General features: G+C 40.5%; 1 protein-coding gene and 1 long non-coding RNA gene across 3 annotated transcripts in view; one reads left to right on the top strand and one right to left on the bottom strand.

The window, feature by feature from the left end:
• The first annotated feature begins 750 nt into the window (after nt 1–750).
• Nucleotides 751–19,309, top strand: LOC116696430 (uncharacterized). The gene is made up of 3 exons (XR_004333723.1): nt 751–765; nt 947–948; nt 19,122–19,309. It is a non-coding gene; the product is annotated as an uncharacterized LOC116696430 (long non-coding RNA).
• The window catches only part of pcdh12 (protocadherin 12), a 28,364-nt gene continuing 20,840 nt past the window's right edge, over nt 12,021–19,544 (bottom strand). Inside the window, exons 4-5 of one of the 2 annotated variants that reach the window (XM_032527432.1) lie at nt 14,289–14,453; nt 12,021–13,258 (exon numbers count right to left, since the gene is read on the bottom strand). In XM_032527432.1, coding sequence (XP_032383323.1) covers nt 12,999–13,258; nt 14,289–14,453 — 425 coding nt within the window. In that variant the 3' untranslated portion in view covers nt 12,021–12,998. The remainder of the gene's footprint in view (nt 13,259–14,288; nt 14,454–19,544) is intronic. The other variant, XM_032527431.1, reaches the window with a different exon arrangement.

The following is a 19,544-nucleotide window of genomic DNA, read 5'->3' on the forward strand; positions in this document are numbered from 1 at the left end:
AGAACTGGAGGTTGTAAACCTCAGGTGAGATAAATCTACAGGGGAAAACCTCCCAAAAAAAACCTTTTTATCGCTTCTCTTTTCATCCACCACTTGCCAGGAATTTTGCCAAAACGATCAATAACTTCTGCCTGAGCTGAAGAAAACCGGCGGAGTTTTAGAAGACGTGTGTGTGGAGTGAAAACGGCAAAAGTCAGCTCAAAGAAGAAGCCTACGGCAAGCCTGGAGGCCAAAACCCACAGTTTAACACTGGAGGAGCTCTACTCAGATAATACAAAATACTTTTACTGTGTTATGGAGGTGTTTACATGAGCTGTGTCAGAGCAGCAGGAGTTAGTGTACAGTAGAAACTGAGTTTTTCAAAGTACAATGAGATTCTCTGTTAATATGAATGTGTCTTATGCTTTACTGAGATGTGTTACAAGTGTGTGTGTTAGAGTCTGAAAGTGTAGGCGGTGCAGCTCCACTTCAACATCAGACACAATCCAAAGTGTTGTTGTTGCAGCTATTCACTTTTTTGAGTTGAACATATTGCAATATTCTGCAATATATTGCAATTTATAACCTTTGTTCCAACTTCTAATTGTTCCCAATTTCAGATGACGTCCCTAAAAGGAAACTTTGTCAACATCTGTTTCATCTAAAATAAAACATTTCTCTGTTTGTTCATATCACTTCAATTTTATTGCTGCAAAATGGGATTGTGCAGGGTAAAACCTCCATGTCGATACAGTATTGCCGCTGAAAATATTGGAAAACTATGTTGTTTTTTACTATTGGGTTGCTGAGTTTTGTCAGTCTGTCTCATGTTGTGGAGAAATGAGTCAACAAAGAGGCTGAAATGTGGGGAAATGAAAATTATTTCTAATTGCTGCTATCAGCCAGATAACAAAGAAAGACGTTTGGACTTTTAAGTTAAAGTTAAAGAATGGATTTCAAAGAGCAGTAGTTCTTGAATGTATATCTTTAGACTATCATTCAGTCAGTCCACTATTACCTGCATGGTCCACGCCTTTGTCTCCTCCAGACTGGATTACTGTAGCGCACTTCTCATCGGGATCCCTAACAAGAGTCTGCAGAAACTGCAATATGTTCAGAACAATGCTGCTAGGATCCTGATGAGAGTGCGAAAGTACGACCACATCACACCCGTTCTCCCTCCGCTCAAACAACGCCAACCGCCTCCTACTCCCCAGAACTAAGCTCAGCACCATGGGTGATCAAGCCTTCTGCCCGCCCCCCCCCCCCTCCGACCATCTAAGGGCATTACTTACTTTTTAACAGAACTTATGAGTTTTAACCATGCACAAACATGCCGTCACACTATTTATAGGTATTTTACACAGATGTTTTTTTACCTTGCTTTTATGATCTTACCTGTAGCACTTTGAGATTTGTTTAAATGTAAAGTGCATTACCGATAAAATGTATTATTATTATTATTTATTATTACCTGCCCGGCTTTTTCTCACGTATTTATTTTATGCCGAGTTATCTTGTTTACATATAGCAGCAGGTCGCCATAACACAGAAAGGCACTGAAGAAATTGGACTCTCAAATCTAGAAACTATAAAGATAATTAAGTGATAAATTACATGCACACTATAAACATGAATGTTATCCCCCCCCCGGCAAAATATAAGCTAAAACCCATTTGGGTGTCCTCTCCCTGGGGTTACATGAACCTACAGTAGCCTACAACACTGTATAGTTACTGGTCCAGTGAACTGAGGCTATAATTTGGGAGCATTGTACAATTAGGATTTGTTCTTAAAATTGCACAATCCTCCCATATTACACTTGTTAAAGAATACAAAAATATCAACTGAAGTAATTCAAGGTGCGTTGGTCCACAATAGAGACACACATCACTTTATATATTGCCCTTGGTAACAGACTTTATTTGAAGCCCATTTGCAACTTCATCAGCCTTTTCTAATTATCTCAACTGTCATAATATATTCACCAAACTTCACCAAACAACAATATGAACAGCAGTCTTCACACAGCAATATAACTGTAACAATGTCACATGATTAATTATAATTAAAAAAACTAATGGTCACACCAGTACTTAACTGAACAGCAATGTGCACCTGTTGTACTTGAATGCAGGCTGACAACAAGAAGGTGAACCCACTGCTTAGTGAACAGAAAGGCTCCAGGATTAATAAATCCTGGCTAGTCCCGACCCGCCAGGGTACAAGAGACCGAAATGGGTTTCCTCAGGAGGGGTGGGGGGAGAGGTGGTCTGGCATCTCCCTTAGAGATCGGGTGAGAAGCTCAGTCATCCGAGAGGAGCTCCTTCACGTCCAAAGGAGCCAGTTGAGATGGTTCGGGCATCTGATAAGGATGCGTCCTGGGGGGTCCCTAGGGAGGTGGTCCAGGCATGTCCAGCAGGGAAGAGGCCCCGGGGAAGTCCCAGGACAAGGTGGAGGGACGTCCAGTTGGGAGGAGGCCTCAGGGAAGACCCAGGACTAGGTGGAGGGACGTCCAGCTGGGAGGAGGCTTTGGGGAAGACCCAGGACTAGGTGGAGGGACGTCCAGTTGGGAGGAGGCCTCTGGGAAGACCCAGGACTAGGTGGAGGGACGTCCAGCTGGGAGGAGGCCTCGGGGAAGACCCAGGTGGAGGGATTATATCTCCAATCTGACCTGGGAACGCCTCGGGATCCCCCAGTCGGAGCTGGTTGATGTGGCTCTGGAAAGGGAGGTTTGGGGTCCCCTGATACCAGATAAGCGGATGAAGATGGATGGATGGATGATCCCGACCAGGCTGGCTGTACAGAATAAATCGCCATGGTAACTTAAGTGCCTCTGCTTTTGTGAAATCGAGTCAAGGCTAAATTGAGCCAGGATAACTGGGAAATCCCGGCTTAATCCCTTATCTTGGTTTTGTGAAATAGACCTCTGCGCCACAAAACACACAAAACAACACTGTGTAAGTCTTCTAGCGTTTTTTTTTTTTTTGGGGGGGCCCCCCCCCCCAAATTGAAAATACTTTGAACATCAATAAGAAGTGGCGTCACCCGACATGGCTTAGAGCACCTTCAAACTCAAAAGGACTGAGTTAAAGTTACTTTACTACTTTTTATTTTTACTCTTGTCCCCGTTCGACGCATTTGTCTCTCGTTATAAAAGTATTTTTCAATACAACCAACACAAATTTGCCTTTTTGTACAAAACAAATATTAATATTATATAAATTATCAGCATTCCAGCAGCACTTTTACTCGAAAAAGTCTGTTTTTTTCAAGATTTGCCGTTCGTTAAAGCCGTTAAAGGTTTTCAAAAATCTAATTTCAGCAACAGAAAGTGATCATGACACACAAGTGTTTTCACTAAATCTAAATGCAAGAAATACACTCTTCATTGTGTTGGATTGTGTCCATTGAATCCTCATAAAATAAGATCAGCAGAGATTAGAAATCCCAAATACAACAAACCATTTCTCTTTTTATTTCCTTTTTAATACAAACAGCTGTTTAATTCCTCGGCTTTAAATGATATTTCCAGCTCTTTCATCATCTGGAAATGACTGCAGCAAAATGAAACACCTGTCGTTGGAACACTGTTTCTGTGCGTCTGCTTTTTATTTATCGTTTCTATATATATATATATTTATATATATATATATATATCCAGCGAGGCCCGGCTGTGTTTTACTCTGCAGCAGGTGAAACTACTTCCCCTCCTCCTGGGACTCACACTGCGGCCCAACCATCTTCACCCCTTCACCATAAATGAGTTTCCACTCTGTTTGTATTATTGGACTTTACAAAATAAAATAACAGTGTTGTTTTAATAAACTTTTTATTGGATTTTTGTTGGTTTCTCTCACATTCGGTAAGTCACAGGTGACACATTTAATAGCAAACTGTGCATTAGCGGTTTCCAGATCTATTTCCTGCCTTCGGGGCTGCTGCTCCTCTCCCTCTCCCTGTTTACTCTCCATCTATGGGGGGGAGGGGGAGGGGGGGGGAGTGTTTGGTTTGCGCTTCTTGTACCTCCGTATATCTAAACCGGACCAATTTGTCTTATAAATTAATATTTCCTCCACAGACTCAGATCGTTGTGGAGATAAATGCATGAAGCTCATTGGAAGTCTCTGGAGATAATCTGGAATTTAACTGTGGCTAAAGAAAGTAGGAACTCACAGCCCTAAGTTTACTAAAACAAAAGCAGTGGGAACAACTTGATTAATGTGCATAAAGGTCTGTAGAGTACAACCGAAAGCTAAAATACAAAATAAGGGAGATGCCACAATGTAAGGATGAGGAGAACAGGAGTGGCTCAAGTAGAAGAAAAGAGAATTCCAAGGAATTGTATGTACATAATAAGAAAGATAATACAGTCTGGACAACAGTCAGTCTGGATCTACTGAAGGATCAAGCCTGACATCCATTGTGTGGCTCACATGCAGTGTGTCTTCTCTTAGTGTGTGGTCATTTGTCAAAATACATTCACTTCAAGAATCAACAAACTCCGAAAATGTCAAGTTTAGAAGAAAATGTGGACGGTGCAACATGGCAGGCCTGCTTGGTTATTTTGGTAAATTATTTTGAAGCTTTACAAAGAATATGTTTGTGGCGTTTTCTCTAACTGGGATGTTTTGGGACCGATTGCTGTGCACGAAGTTCACATGGAAATCCACCGGTAAGAAATAATGAGGCGTAAACCATGTATCAGCTGATTTAAACAGCTCACTTTGTGTGAACAGTTAATTTAATATTGGATGTGGTGTTGTCTTTTGGCGGGGTGCAAATGTTCCACCAAAACAAGCTCCTTCCCAAGACTATTCTGCGGATCCACCGCTGATGCGTCCGGAGCTTAGCCCCGCCCTGGACGATTGTGATTGGTTTAAAGAAATGCCAACAACCCAGAGAGTTTCTTTCTCCAATCCTGTAATGTATCTGCGGGGTGGCCAGACCTTCCTCCACAGCTCTTTGGAGATGGGTCTGGTGATTTAAGGAAGGAGGACCCAAAAGCAGCGCCGGAGCCAGCAGGAGGGAGCTTCAACAACGCAACTTTATTCAACACAGTCCAGAACAAACACAGGGAGCAGAAGGCGACAGCCAAAAATCAAAAACAGGCACAATGGAAGGCGACACAAAACAGGGTGAGCCGAGGACCGAGGACCGAACAAACCAACAGGACAAACTGGCGGGACTAAAGGATCTGACAAGAGACAAGGGGAGCACAGACATACCGCAAATTCAAAATAAACAGTAAATCACTTTAAATTAAATGTTAATGCCCAAAATGCAATGTTAGTATGTTAAAGAAAATGGTGGTATTTTACTGGGCATTTTGTGGTAAGTAACTGTAGAAATGACAGAAAAGTCTAACAGTGTACACGAGGTAACGAGAGGCAGGTAACGAGAGGGCAGGGAACCAGGTGGAAAACATCAGGTAATCACAAGCGTGGGAAGACACAGGAAGTAGAACTAGAGGCAAGACAAGACAGAAACCAGACTTCACAATAAAACAGGAAACAGAACGAGCAGACACTCGGGGGAACATGAGACAGAGATAACCACACGAGACCGGGGAGAAAACTAAGAAACAAACACAAGGAGGCAAAAAAGGGGAAAAATAATCCCAACAAAACCCCAAACCATGACAACAGTTCTGGCTGTGCGAGACTGACAATCAGTAAAATACATTTGATGTAATCTACAAGTATTTTTAATAGTCAAAACCTGAAAGAAAAACGTTGTAGCCTACATACGTTCAAATTTCAATTGGTCCAGAATTCAGCTGCCGGCATCATAACTCAAACCCCCCATATTTGTCTGATCTCCTCCAGCGTCCCGCTCCCTCAGATCTTCTTCCTCCATACACCTGTCTGTCCCCTCCACCCGTCTCACCACCATGGGGCATTCAGGCGCTCTGCTCCACACCCATGGAACCTATTACCACCCCAACTTAGAAACATTTCAAGTCAAAACTCAAAACACATCTGTTCAAAACTGCCTATTCCACTTGAATGTCTATTACTCTGCCTTTTCTGTTTTTTTTCATGTATAGTATAGTATGTGTAGTATAGTTTTTTTTTTTTTTTTTTGCTGTTTTTAATGTATGTATACCCTGTACGGCATCCTTGAGTGTGCCTTTAAATAAAATGTATTATTATTAGTATTATTAAATTTCACTACTGAAAACATACAAAATCCATTCTCAAGAACATATGAAGTAAATAGCTTAATATAAATAATAATTCTATTTTTTTGTGCTGTTTTTAATGTATGTTTACCCTGCACAGCGTCCTTGAGTGCCGAGAAAGGCGCCTTTAAATAAAATGCATTACTATTACTATTATTAAATTTGACTAAAAACAATTCTTAACAACGTATGCAGTAAATAGCTCCATATCAGGCCATTGCAACATACCTGTGGTCCCTTTGGACAGCTGCCTGACAGCAATCAACACTCATCAGGGACAATGGGACTCACCTGGACTGGACTGCCATATAAGCTGGTGGCAGTCAGCCAGTTGGGCCCTAAGGGCTCACAGACTGTCTACCTGACACTAGGAGACTGTGAAAAGGCTGAAGTCTGACAGCGTCTCACATCTAAAGACAACCTGTCATTGTGTCACTGAGTTTTTAGTCACAAACTTACAATCATATTAAAAATGATTAATTTTGTTGAAGTGTCAAGATGGGAAAAGACTGACTCAAGAGTTGTATGACCAAATATTGAGACCCGGCTCAAGCATGACTCGTGATTTAACCCTTGTGTGTTCCTCGGGTCAAATTTGACCCATTTTGAAAAAAGAAAATCTACATCAAATTTCAGAAACATAACGGGGATTGTTCCACACAATGTTCAGCCCACTGCATTTCTTTAAATTTGGATGTTTTGTTCAATTTTATAGCATTCAAAAAACTTTTTTTAATGAAAGACCATTGGGGGGGAAAAAAAGTGACTAAAATGTTCAAAAAAGCTTCAAAAACACGGGGTCGAAAAAAAGTAAAAAATTGACAAAAACATCAGTGAGAAAAGCAACAAAGGTTTTGAAAAAGACAACCAAAAGGTTTTAATTTTGACCCAGAAAAACTAAAAGTTGCACGGTTGACGGGATGAGTATTTTATGTAAGGTCGCCATTACACGTGTGTAGGTTTATTTGCATTTGGTTGAGTTTCTTTTTTGTGTAATGTAACATAAACCTATTTTGATCCTGAGTGTGTGGTCTTACTAAACATACAAGCAAAAAACAAAAGCAGAACAAGGCCCCGATGCTTCATTAACCCTCATGTTGTCCTCAGGTCAAATTGCCCCGTTTTCCTACATCAATGTTCTTTTTAATTCCCCAAAATAACATGATTGATTCCACACAACGCTCTTTGGCAAGTACACATCTCTACTTTCATTAATTTTGGGGCGTCTTATTTAATGTTATAGTGTTGTTGAAATAGTATTGAGTGAAAGTTGACATATTCCAGTCTGTGATTATCCATCAACCTCCATTCCTTTAATTTTAGTCTCAATAATTCCTAATTTCTGCTTTTCTAGCTCAAACATTAGGTATAATTTCATATAAATGAGGTTTATTGACGATAAAATCCAAAAATAACTGTAAAACTAAAGTTAATAAGTTAGTGTTACGTAGTTGAAAACTGTTGAAAAAGTGACACGTTGGAAAAAAGCATCAAAAGTGTTGAAAAAAAAGGGACAAAAACGTAAGAAAAACACTGGGGTTAGGCTCTGTCCGTCCACCCTGGTGACAATCATTCAGGTTCATTTCTTGTCATTCCTCTGCCTTGCCTGGGTGTGGTTTTATTGCTTTAAAAAAGGGTGGATGCTGTTATTCTTCAAAATATCAAGCAGCAGTATTGCCCAGTTGTAGGTTTGACTCATCACTCCCACCCTCCTGGATCCTTAGACCAGGTCTCACATTGAGAAGGCAGCATCAGGTCTCTGTTGCTGCCACCAGGGGCTGCTGTTGTTTGTTTTTGTTTTTTTTATGAATGTCTTTATCATCTCCTGGGTGTAATGTTTCTCTCAAACACCAGAGGGCGATCTAAACAAGAGGAACATTTGAGCAACACACACACACACACAAACACACACACACACACACACACACACACACACACACACACACACACACACACACACACACAGATTTTTTGGTTCACCCAAACCATAACCATCCATCATTCTAACCTTTGCCAAAAATAATATTCACCCTAAAATAAGCAGTTAACTTTGTGGGGACCAAGTGTTTGATCCCACAGAAAGAAGGCGAGTCCCCACAATGCAAGCAGATGTTTACACAAACACACACACACATACACACACACACACTCCAAGTCTGTGAAGACTGAGGAGTCACACACTTACTTGAAAGGTGTTTTTTCTAAAGTGTGTATTTCCATTTTGTATTAGCTTTACTTGTGATTTTGTTAGCAACATGATGGCCTAGTTGTTGCATTTTACACAATGTGTATTGTGTATTAAGTTGGTAGGTGAAAACACACCGTGCACTCACGCGTGCACACCTACAAACATCAAAATCCCAATTTGTTGTCTCTTTGTGTCTCTACACCCTAAGAAAGGCTCAAGCCAGAAGGCGTTGATGTATTTTTAAATGTCTTGGCCAATAAGATTTTATTTATTTGAGTAGGACAATGCACATTAATCAAGATTTCTGTAAATGCACCAGTGTTAGCCAGTCGGCTAATTTTCAACTGTAGTCCTAGTTACCCAGCATGCACGTCTTTATGGTGGGCAGGAGTACTAATCACTGAGCCACCGTGCTGCCCAATCAATAAAAGCCCTTCTTATTACTTTTTGTAAGCATAAGTGCCTGGATATGGTTTTTATATGGACTTTTTTTTTGTCCTAACTCTTCCTCTGTTTGACAAATAACATTCAAAACATGACGAATGAAATTCAGTTTCAACATTACACACCGTTTATTGAAAAAGTTACGAAACTAATTTTCAATGAAAATGTTTTACAAAAGTTTTCATAGTACAAAAAGTAAAAAAAAAAAACTATGTACAAAGTGCTGCTCATCTGGTTTGCAAAATATAGTAAAAAAACTACAAATAATAAGACAACTTTGAATGAAGATGAACCAATAACTTAACCCTCATGTTGTCCTCATGTTGTCCTCGGGTCAAATTGACCCGTTGTCCTATATCAATGTTCTTTTTAATTCCCCAAAATAACATGATTGATTCCACCCAACGCTCTTTGGCAAGCACAAATCTCTACTTTCATTAATTTTGGGTCTTATTCAATTTTATAGCATTTGAAAAACAAATGGAAGTGTTTTTGAAATAGTATTGAGTAAAAGTTGACATATTCCAGTCTGTGATTATCCATCAACAATTTTAGTCTAAATAATTCCTAATTTCTGCTTTTTTAACTCAAACAATAGGTTCAATTTCCTATAAATGAGGTTAATTGACCAAAATTCCCCAAAAAACTGTAAAAGTAAAGTTAGTAAAAATAAATTAGTGTTACATAGTGTTGAAAACGTCAAAAAAAGTGACCAAAATGGGACAGAAACGTAAGAAAAATGTAAAAACATTGATTAAAAAGCAACAAAAGTATTGATTTTTTTTTTTTCAATTTCGACGAGAAGACAACACGAGGGTGAAGAGATAACAGGAGAGTTATTGTTACTTATTCTTCCACAGTATTCCCAAATCATCCCAGAAGAGCATAGACTGTAATCCTAAAGAAGTTTATCTTGGATTTCAGAGCTGGACCGGGTCATCCAGACGACAAACACTTCTCCTTCCCTGCATTCAGCTTGTTTCTGTTTAGTCTTGCGGAAAAACCAGACCACAATGCAGCATTTCCGTCTGGCCGCCGGCTCGCTTTCTGCCGGACGAAACCCTAAACTGTAGCCAAGGTTATTGTGTCGTTGCAGACGCTTCGTCCGTCCAAACAAGATTGAGATAACCAGAAAAGTAGACCCCATTTTCAGCTTTGTGATTCACCATTAATGTTCCTGCCTTCTGATTCCTGTTTTCCTTCACATCAACGTCTATTTGTTCCGCTGTACTTCAGTCTTTCAGAGTAGATATTCTGAAACTAAATCTTCAGTTTCTCCATACGTCTACAGACAAGTCTACAGAATACAGACTTGTCTTCTGTGTTCGCCATCCCAACCCAGTCTCACTCCGAACACGTGAAATATGGACGTTTGGACAGTGTCTGTCCACGTTTTTTTGGCAAGTTGGCGCTGTGGCAGACGGCTGCCCCTCCAGTAGCTCTCCAGTTTTTAGCTCTTTTTAGGTCGTTTTACTTATTTAAACCTCTTTTTTCTTTCCTTTTTTTTTTTTTTAACTCTTCTTGCGACTGTCTTTTTTTATCTATGTTTTATTTCTGTGTTCTTGCAAAAACTGGAATTTTCAATTTCCTCACGGGAGTCATCCCAAAAGGATTCATAAAGAGAAGTCTAAGTCTAAGTACCGGGGAGAGCAGCATCTAGGGGGAAATTCCTCATAGGGTGGTTGGTTGAGGGGGCGGATGTGTGTGTGTTTGGTAGTGTCCCAGTTTTTTTGTTGTGTCTTATAACTAACTAAGGTAAAGGACAGACACAATATTTACACGCGTGGCAGCATATCTGACCTGCGTCCTTATAGATTTGTGAGATTAAGAGACAGCGTTAGGGAAAGGAAGCTTTGCCTATATAGGGGCAGCTCATTGGAACAAGTTAGATCGGCAAATTAAAGTCATGTCCACACTGTAATCTTTCAAAAAGTCAGTCAAGGCCTTGTTGCTAGAGAGGGTAGAAAAAAAGGCAAATTACCGTTTTAATTTTTATTTATGTAATGTTGTTATGTCATCTCTTTCAATGGAAATAAGTCCTGGACTTTATTGGTTTTTTTATCCTCGATTGTATTTAATGTCTCTTCATCTTAATACAATTAAATCAAATCAAACCATAAGCCCACCCACAACCTTTTCCTTAACCTAACAGCGTCCAAAGGGACGCCAATAGTCTTGACCAAGCCCATGTTATAAGACGCTAAAGGAGACGACCAAGCGTGTGTTATATGAAGCTAAAGGAGACGACCAAGCGTGTTATAAGACGCTAAAGGAGACGACCATGCGTGTTATATGATGCTAAAGGAGACGACCAAGCGTGTTATATGATGCTAAAGGAGACAACCAAGTGCAGTATAGACGCTAAAGGAGACAACCAAGCGCAGTATAGACGCTAAAGGAGACAACCAAGCGTGTTATATGACGCTAAAGGAGACAACCAAGCGTGTTATATGATGCTAAAGGAGACAACCAAGTGCAGTATAGACGCTAAAGGAGACAACCAAGCGCAGTATAGACGCTAAAGGAGACAACCAAGCGTGTTATAAGACGCTAAAGGAGACAACCAAGCGTGTTATAAGACGCTAAAGGAGACGACCAAGCGTGTTATAAGACGCTAAAGGAGAGGACCCAGCGTATTATAAGACGCTAAAGGAAACAACCAAGCGTGTTATAAGACGCTAAAGGAGACAACCAAGCGTGTTATAAGACGCTAAAGGAGAAGACCAACCGTGTTATATGACGCTAAAGGAGACGACCAAGCGTGTTATAAGACGCTAAAGGAGACAACCAAGCGTGTTATAAGACGCTAAAGGAGACGACCAAGCGTGTTATAATACGCTAAAGGAGACGACCAAGCGTGTTATAAGACGCTAAAGGAGACGACCAAGCGTGTTATATGACGCTAAGGAGACAACCAAGCGTGTTATAAGACGCTAAAGGAGACAACCAAGCGTGTTATAAGACGCTAAAGGAGAGGACCAAGCGTGTTATATGACGCTAAAGGAGACGACCCAGCGTGTTATAAGACGCTAAAGGAGACAACCAAGCGTGTCATAAGACGCTAAAGGAGACAACCAAGCGTGTTATAAGACGCTAAAGGAGAACACCAAGCGTGTTATATGACGCTAAAGGAGAAGACCAACCGTGTTATATGACGCTAAAGGAGACAACCAAGCGTGTTATAAGACGCTAAAGGAGACCTTTAGAGTCAATAACAACAACAAAACGTCAGTATTTTACGAGATGGGAGTGAGAATGTGTTGGCCATCCACCATATTTGGTTCCTTTCATTCACTGATAATTGAAGATGAACCTGAGAGCCGGATGCTTCCTGATTCATTGATGGTTAACAAAATAGAAAAGGTTCTGTGACACCATATGAACATGATCTGTCATTTTCAACAAATCTGCAGTCTTACTGTACATTGGCATGCGGATGGTGAGGCTGCTCATCTGTCAAATCATCGATCCAAATCTGAAATGTCTCAACATCTACTCCTCAGAGAAAATGAAATTTACACACCTGCCATTTTTAGCTTTTGAGACATTTGACATTTGATAATAAGCTTGAATGATCAGCAGGTTGTTTGTTCTGTCCAACACTTGCCAGGGGTTGCCAGAGAACAGGAAGTGAAAATGAAATACAGACTTCTTCCTGTGTAAGAATTAAACCTGAGTCTATAGTCTGCAGGTGTCTTAGAGTTTAAAGAAATAGGGATCTGTTTCATGTCCTAGAAGCTCATTATATCTTCTAGAGAATTGGGAAGGTGTTTTTCTCCATTTAGTCCAAAATCTCTTTAATGAAGTTGAGTGGTTCTATTTCCTGTAGGGATCAAAACGAGCACTATTGGTCTGTCCCATGCATCAGAGAATATTTTCATAAAGTTGAAACTTCCCGTGTTGTGCCACTAAGTTTGAGTTTTGGAATCTCGTTGCTTCTCCAGTGTCGAGGGAGATGGACTACAAAAGCACCCATGCAGTCATATTCATGTTAAATGAGGCACAATTAACTTCATGTTCATTCTGAAATCATCTTCGCATCTTCTAAGTCTTGAAAGACACACATCCTTTATAATGAAGTTCCGAATCTACAAAAAATATTTATTATTTATCATTTAAATTTTATCATGTAATGCCACTAAAACACTCCTCAAAATGCTTGTGAGCTGAGTCTTTTCCAATGTTCATTAACGGACTTTACTCTTATTGATAAAGTCCCGAGGGTGCAGCCAGGCCCGCCCTCTTCTCGGCGTTCCCAGAGTTCCTCGGTGCGTTGCCGGCGGCCATGTTGGTGGAGCAGTCCAGGCCCAGCGAGCGGCGGTAGGCGGCAGAGAGTCGGTAGAGGACATCGGGCCGCGGGCCGGGGTGGGCGTCGGCCTTCTGCGTCATCAGCATCTCAAACAGCGTGCTGACCTCAGACAGGAGGGCCCCCCCCAGCGGGCCGTCCTTCTCTGGAGTTTTACCTGAAGGTGGAGGAGGAAGGTGTTACTCTGCTGCTGTGTCTGCAAACTGAAAACTGGAACAGGAGTTATTTAACCCTCATGTTGTCCTCATGTTGTCCTTGGGGCAAATTGATCTAGACCTGCTCTTTATGGAAAGACCTGGAAGATAAATAACATCCCAGAGTCCGGTCTAGACCTGCTCTTTATGGAAAGACCTGGGAGATAAATAACATCCCAGGGTCCTGGTCTAGACCTGCTCTTTATGGAAAGACCTGGGAAATAAATAACATCCCAGAGTCCGGTCTAGACCTGCTCTTTATTAAAGACCTGGGAGATAAATAACATCCCAGAGTCCGGTCTAGACCTGCTCTTCATGGAAAGACCTGGGAGATAAATAACATCCCAGAGTCCGGTCTAGACCTGCTCTTTATGGAAAGACCTGGGAGATAAATAACACCACCCAGAGTCTGGTCTAGACCTTCTCTTTATGGAAAGACCTGGGAGATAAATAACATCCCAGAGTCCGGTCTAGACCTGGTCTTTATGGAAAGACCTGGGAGATAAATAACATCCCAGAGTCCGGTCTAGACCTGCTCTTTATGGAAAGACCTGGGAGATAAATAACATCCCAGAGTCCTGGTCTAGACCTGGTCTTTATGGAAAGACCTGGGAGATAAATAACATCCCAGAGTCCTGGTCTAGACCTGGTCTTTATGGAAAGACCTGGGAGATAAATAACATCCCAGAGTCCGGTCTAGAACTGCTCTTTATGGAAAGACCTGGGAGATAAATAACATCCCAGAGTCCGGTCTAGACCTTCTCTTTATGGAAAGACCTGGGAGATAAATAACATCCCAGAATCCTGGTCTAGACCTGCTCTTTATGGAAAGACCTGGGAGATAAATAACATCCCAGAGTCCTGGTCTAGACCTTCTCTTTATGGAAAGCGCAATGAGATAACTGTTGAAATATGTAAAAATTAGTCCGGAAAATAGGGGATAGGTGCTGAGATCTGATCTGGGACCAACTTGAGTTTCTTTGCGTTCTTTACCGAAGGTGGAGAAGGACGAGGAGTCCAGGGCGTCCCGGGGGAGGACCTCACTTTCAGGGGACGGAGGCCCGTTGGGGACAAAGACATTGTCGTGGTAATCGGCGCCGAGTGGAAGAGAGAGTCGGGCCATCCAGGCCGGGTCACCGGCCTCCGAGAAGACGTCGTCTGCAGAGACAGAAGAAAGAGAGAGAACTGATTTTAATATTTAGTTTACCAGATCTTCTCATAGCAGAGTCTGAAGAAGTTCAGACGTGTTCAGAAGTGTGTTGTCTTCCCGTCAAATTTGAAAATTAACACTTTTGTTGATGCTTTAGTGTTTTTTACTTTTTCTTCCGTTTTTGTCCCTTTTCTCAACACTTTTTTTGAATGATTGTACCTTTTTTTTTTTTGATTGTTTTAAAACTAACTTGATTTTGGAATGTATGGTCAATAAACCTCATTTATAGGACATTATGCCTAATTTTTAGTTAGAAAAGCCAGAAATTATGAATTATTTAGAATAATATTAAAAGAATGGATGTTGATGGATAATCACAGACTGGAATATGTCAACTTTTACTCAATACTATTTCAAAAACACTTCAATTTGTTTTTCAAATACTATAAAATTGAACAAGACGCCCCAAAATTAATGAAAGTAGAGATGTGTACTTGGCAAAGAGAGTTGTGTGGAATCAATCATGTTATTTTGGGGAATTAAAAAGAACATTGATATAGGACAACATGAGGACAAAATGAGAGTTAAGTAAAAGTACCTAAGTATCATCGGGAAAAAGTACTTAAAGTACTAAAAGTAAAAGTACTCAATGCAACTGAGAAACACAGAGAGAGAATTGTGTAGAGTGAAAACATTGTAATTTCCCTTGTGGGATTAATAAAGTATAAATTATCACTACTGGTATTACATTATTTGAGTAAATGCACACATTCCACTACTGGTCTTGATACACCTTTCCATGGCAGATCGCAGGTTTAAACCTCGTGTTGTCTTCACTTTCAGGACCCTCTCGTATCCCTCGGGTCCAACTGACCCGTGACTTATTTGGGGTTTTAAAACCAATTCTGAAATAAAATTTTACTTCATAATCTATTAACAAATGTTGTCTTTATCTCAATTTCAAACAGCTGAGATAACATCTATGTTCAGGGAATGCATCAGTCTCTACTAGCACACTATTAAACATGGAAGTGGGGTTAGTTTTTTGTCATAAGGTTATAATTCATGTGAAAAATCCACTATGTAATCATTCTTATCTTGGAAAAAGTGGTCATATCAAGAATAATTTCTGAATTGAGTCAGTAATACATGCTTATCACAGATAATAAGGTAAGGCCGTTGATTTCCACGTAGAAAAACATAAATATAAATAATTTTTTCTTCTTGTAAATGTTTGAAATGGGTCAATTTGACCCGACTGCCATACAAGGGTTGAGCGTTTCTCTCTAACTGTTGATGACAGCGAGGCCGGAGGAGGTGGAGGAAGCGACATGGTGGTTTTATCTGGCTGCTGTCGACAGGCTCTTCCCGCCATCCGCGGCGTCCTGCGTGCACGCTCCCAACGTACCTCCAAACATCACGTCCATGCCGCCATAACAACAACAACAACAACAACAACAACAACAACAACCTCCTGGCGCGCTCGCTGCCTCCAGTCTGACATTCCTGTCCCGGTCAGAGGCGTAAACGCCGGGTGTGTCTGGGTGCAAACACACAACACACAAACACACAAACACACAAACACACGTATCTGCGCCACAAATAAACTCATCCGAGATGATTATATGTCTCGTTTCAATTGTTCATTCCCTCTAAAATATACTCTCTCACTGCACAAAACGGGAAAGACAAGTCTCTCATGGCCTTGTTTTCTCTGATCTTATCCTCCTCACATCCTGTTTGTGTCCTGTGCTTCCTACTCGGGTCGTTATCCGCTCGCTCGACAGCATCATTCCCCGTCAGAGCTATTTTAAGTTTCATCTGATCTGATTCAAGCTTAAAAAAAAACAATGAAAGGGCTTCTCGGCATATAGCCGGGATCACTTCATGCATGTGGAAGATTACTGAAGGAAGGTGAGATGAGAGAAAACTGAAAACAAATTGTCATTCAGACGCCAATACAGGGGGCAGTTACAGGGGTGTTACAATAGACTTTCTCTCTATATATACATACAGGGGTATTACAATAGACTTTCTCTCTATATATACATACAGGGGTATTACAATACACTTTCTCTCTATATATACATACAGGGGTATTACAATACACTTTCTCTCTATATATCATACAGGGGTATTACAATAACTTTCTCTCTATATATACATACAGGGGTGATAATTACACCTTCTCTAATATGAAATACAGGTTTACAATACACTTCTCTCTATGAAATTAACATAGGGGGTTAAAACACTTATGCCCTTATTTAACATAGGGGGTGATATTATCACCCATGGCTATTTAAATAGTGGGGTGTATACTAAATGCCCCTATAAATTTAACATAGGGGGTGTATCTTATGCCCCTGTTTTTAACATAGGGGGTGTATACTTATGCCCCTGTATTTTAACATAGGGGGTGTATACTTATGCCCCTGTATTTTAAGAGAGAACATTATTATTATGCACTTATTATTCACAAAGAAAACTGGTGTCCTAAGTGGATTTTCCCTGTATTTTAAATTAGGGCTTAGATCAAATTTTCCAACTTAACAGGTGAGCCCAGCGCGGATAATTTTATGCCAGGATTCACATAGGGTGCCAACTTCTGCCCCCAGATTTATCAGCAAGAGCTAAATCTATGTATTTTGATCTTGGTAACTTGTTATTGAAAAAGAAAAGTATCGTGGACTGTCATTAAATGGATTTACTGTTTTGATTATGCAATTAGATCAAATTGCACTTAACCATGTGAGCCAACCAAAGCCGCCGGAATAAATGTTTTTGCCAAGGAGAATGTCAATACGTTGCCAGACTTCTGGCCAGGATTTAATTACACAGCAAGAGCTAAATCTTGTATTTTGATGCTTTGGTAACATTGTTATTGAAAAAGATAAAGTACTCAGTGAGACATTTCAAGTTAAAATAAACGTGTTGGTCCTCTCTGATTGATTGAGACGCTGTTTCTAAAGTACTTAAAGCAATTTCTTGTTACATATCATCCAACATGCATGCACGTACATGTCAACATGAAGCCCAGCCTATGTAATATCATCATCTATGCATTCCTAAAGTTCTTTAATTGAGAAGTTCTCCATTACTTACAAGAAAAGGTCCTATTCAACATTTCAGCAAATTCCCTGTCAGTGTCACATGAGTGATTGTCCTGCTCTCCAGTCAGTCGTAGCATCACACGCTCCTCTCCAGATTCAGTTAATACTTGGAAATGATGTCTAAAAGTCTTTATGTCATTGAGCTGAAACAATGGAAGACTGAATGTTGAATGTAAAACGTAAAATGTAAAATGTAAATGTGAATGTACCGAGGGAGCGGTAGCTGCAGACAACAGATTAATGTTGTGGAGTAAAAGCTCAACACTCTGATCAGCCTGCCGAAGAGCTGCCGCCTCCTTCATCTAACCACAACCAGATGCAGAGAATTAAGACACACACACACACACACACACACACACACACACACACACACACACACACACACACACGTATAATACATAAATACAGCAAAGCTTAGATATGCAAACTTATGCACGCACGTCCAATGAAGGCCCTCAAACCCACACTCACTCACACAGTAGACACATGTTCACACGTGGACATATGGTACATTTACACATACACAAAACACACACACACACACACACACAGTGAGGCACAGACCACCCCCGGTGTTAATCCCCTTTCAAAGGTCCTTTAAAATCAAAATGCTCTTTTAATAACTAAACGCATCAAGTTTCATCAAATCCTTTAAAGATAAAAATGTCTGTGTATAAAACCAACACTCATGCCTCTTTGACCTGTAAATGACACCTCCAGTCACCCGTGATCATAGCTGGAGGCTCACTTCTTCTTTTCTTTTCAGGCTGATACATGTATAAATCTTTGGGAATTGTACCATAAGAACAATAACCCCGATGTAGGTATCATGAGGATGGGATGTGCAGCTACACCGCTTAAAATCAGCTGTCAGTATAAGATTAGATTCTACTTTATTCATCCCACAGCGGGGAAATTTCCATATTACGGCAGCAGCATTTTCTACAATAAGAGCAAAAACAAACAAATACACAAGTAAACACACAACAAGCAAACGGCACGACAGTGAGCAGAAGGTACGGCCGGATGTAAGTGACGTCAAATAGAGATTTTGTAAAGAGCGGTTGCGATGGGACAGAAAAACAATATTGCAGTGGAAGTTAGTGACGTTAAATTTAATTTAATTAGTAATTAAATTGTTTAGCAAAGTTTATCAGGTTGAAAAAGTAATAAATACACAGTTAGGGCTGCAACTAACAATATTTTGCATTGTTTTATGATTATTTTAATCTGACGATTATATTCTGGATGAATGGGTTAGTTGTTTGGTCTACAAAGTGTCAGAAAATGGTGAAAAATGTGGATCGGTGTTTCCCAAAAGCCCGAGACGACGTCCTTGAAGATCTGGTTTTGTCCTACTGAAAGATATTCAGTTTACTGTCACAGAGGAGAGAAGAAGAAACTAGAATATATTCATATTTAACAAGCTGACATCAGAGAAGTTGGACTTTATTTTAAGGGATGCACAATACCAGTTTTTTCCTTGTTTACATGCAAACGGAGAATTTGCCTTTGAAAACGAGTCTTTCTAAAAAGAGTGGAGATTTTGGAAACCATCATTAGCACGTTTGCATTTTAACTGAGACGAACGGAGGTTTAGGCAGCCGAGGAAGAGAAGAGAGAGGAAGTGATTCGCCGCTGTTGTTGCTATTTTCAGCATTCTGATTGGCTAACGTGGGCTTGAGCTTCTCGTTACACCGCCACCTACAGGTTTGCCGTGCTCTTAACGGCATATATACACGGGTACGTGTGACAGACCACTTCTGAGACACTGAAAACTGACAGCTGTGCACGATGGTATTTTTGAAACCTGAGAGGATGAAGATGAAGAAATGAAGAAAGAGGAGGAAATGTCCGTTTATGAAAATAGCAGCCAACGTGTGAACAGTCACACATTTTAAAGAAAGAACCCTAAAAGCATGGTGCTAGATTGTGTCTCTGTGACTCCAAACTGATAATAACACATGAAAAGCAGGAAAATAAGTT

Source organism: Etheostoma spectabile, chromosome 10 (genome assembly GCF_008692095.1).
Source record: "Etheostoma spectabile isolate EspeVRDwgs_2016 chromosome 10, UIUC_Espe_1.0, whole genome shotgun sequence".
In the NCBI taxonomy this organism is placed as follows: Eukaryota; Metazoa; Chordata; class Actinopteri; order Perciformes; family Percidae; genus Etheostoma; species Etheostoma spectabile.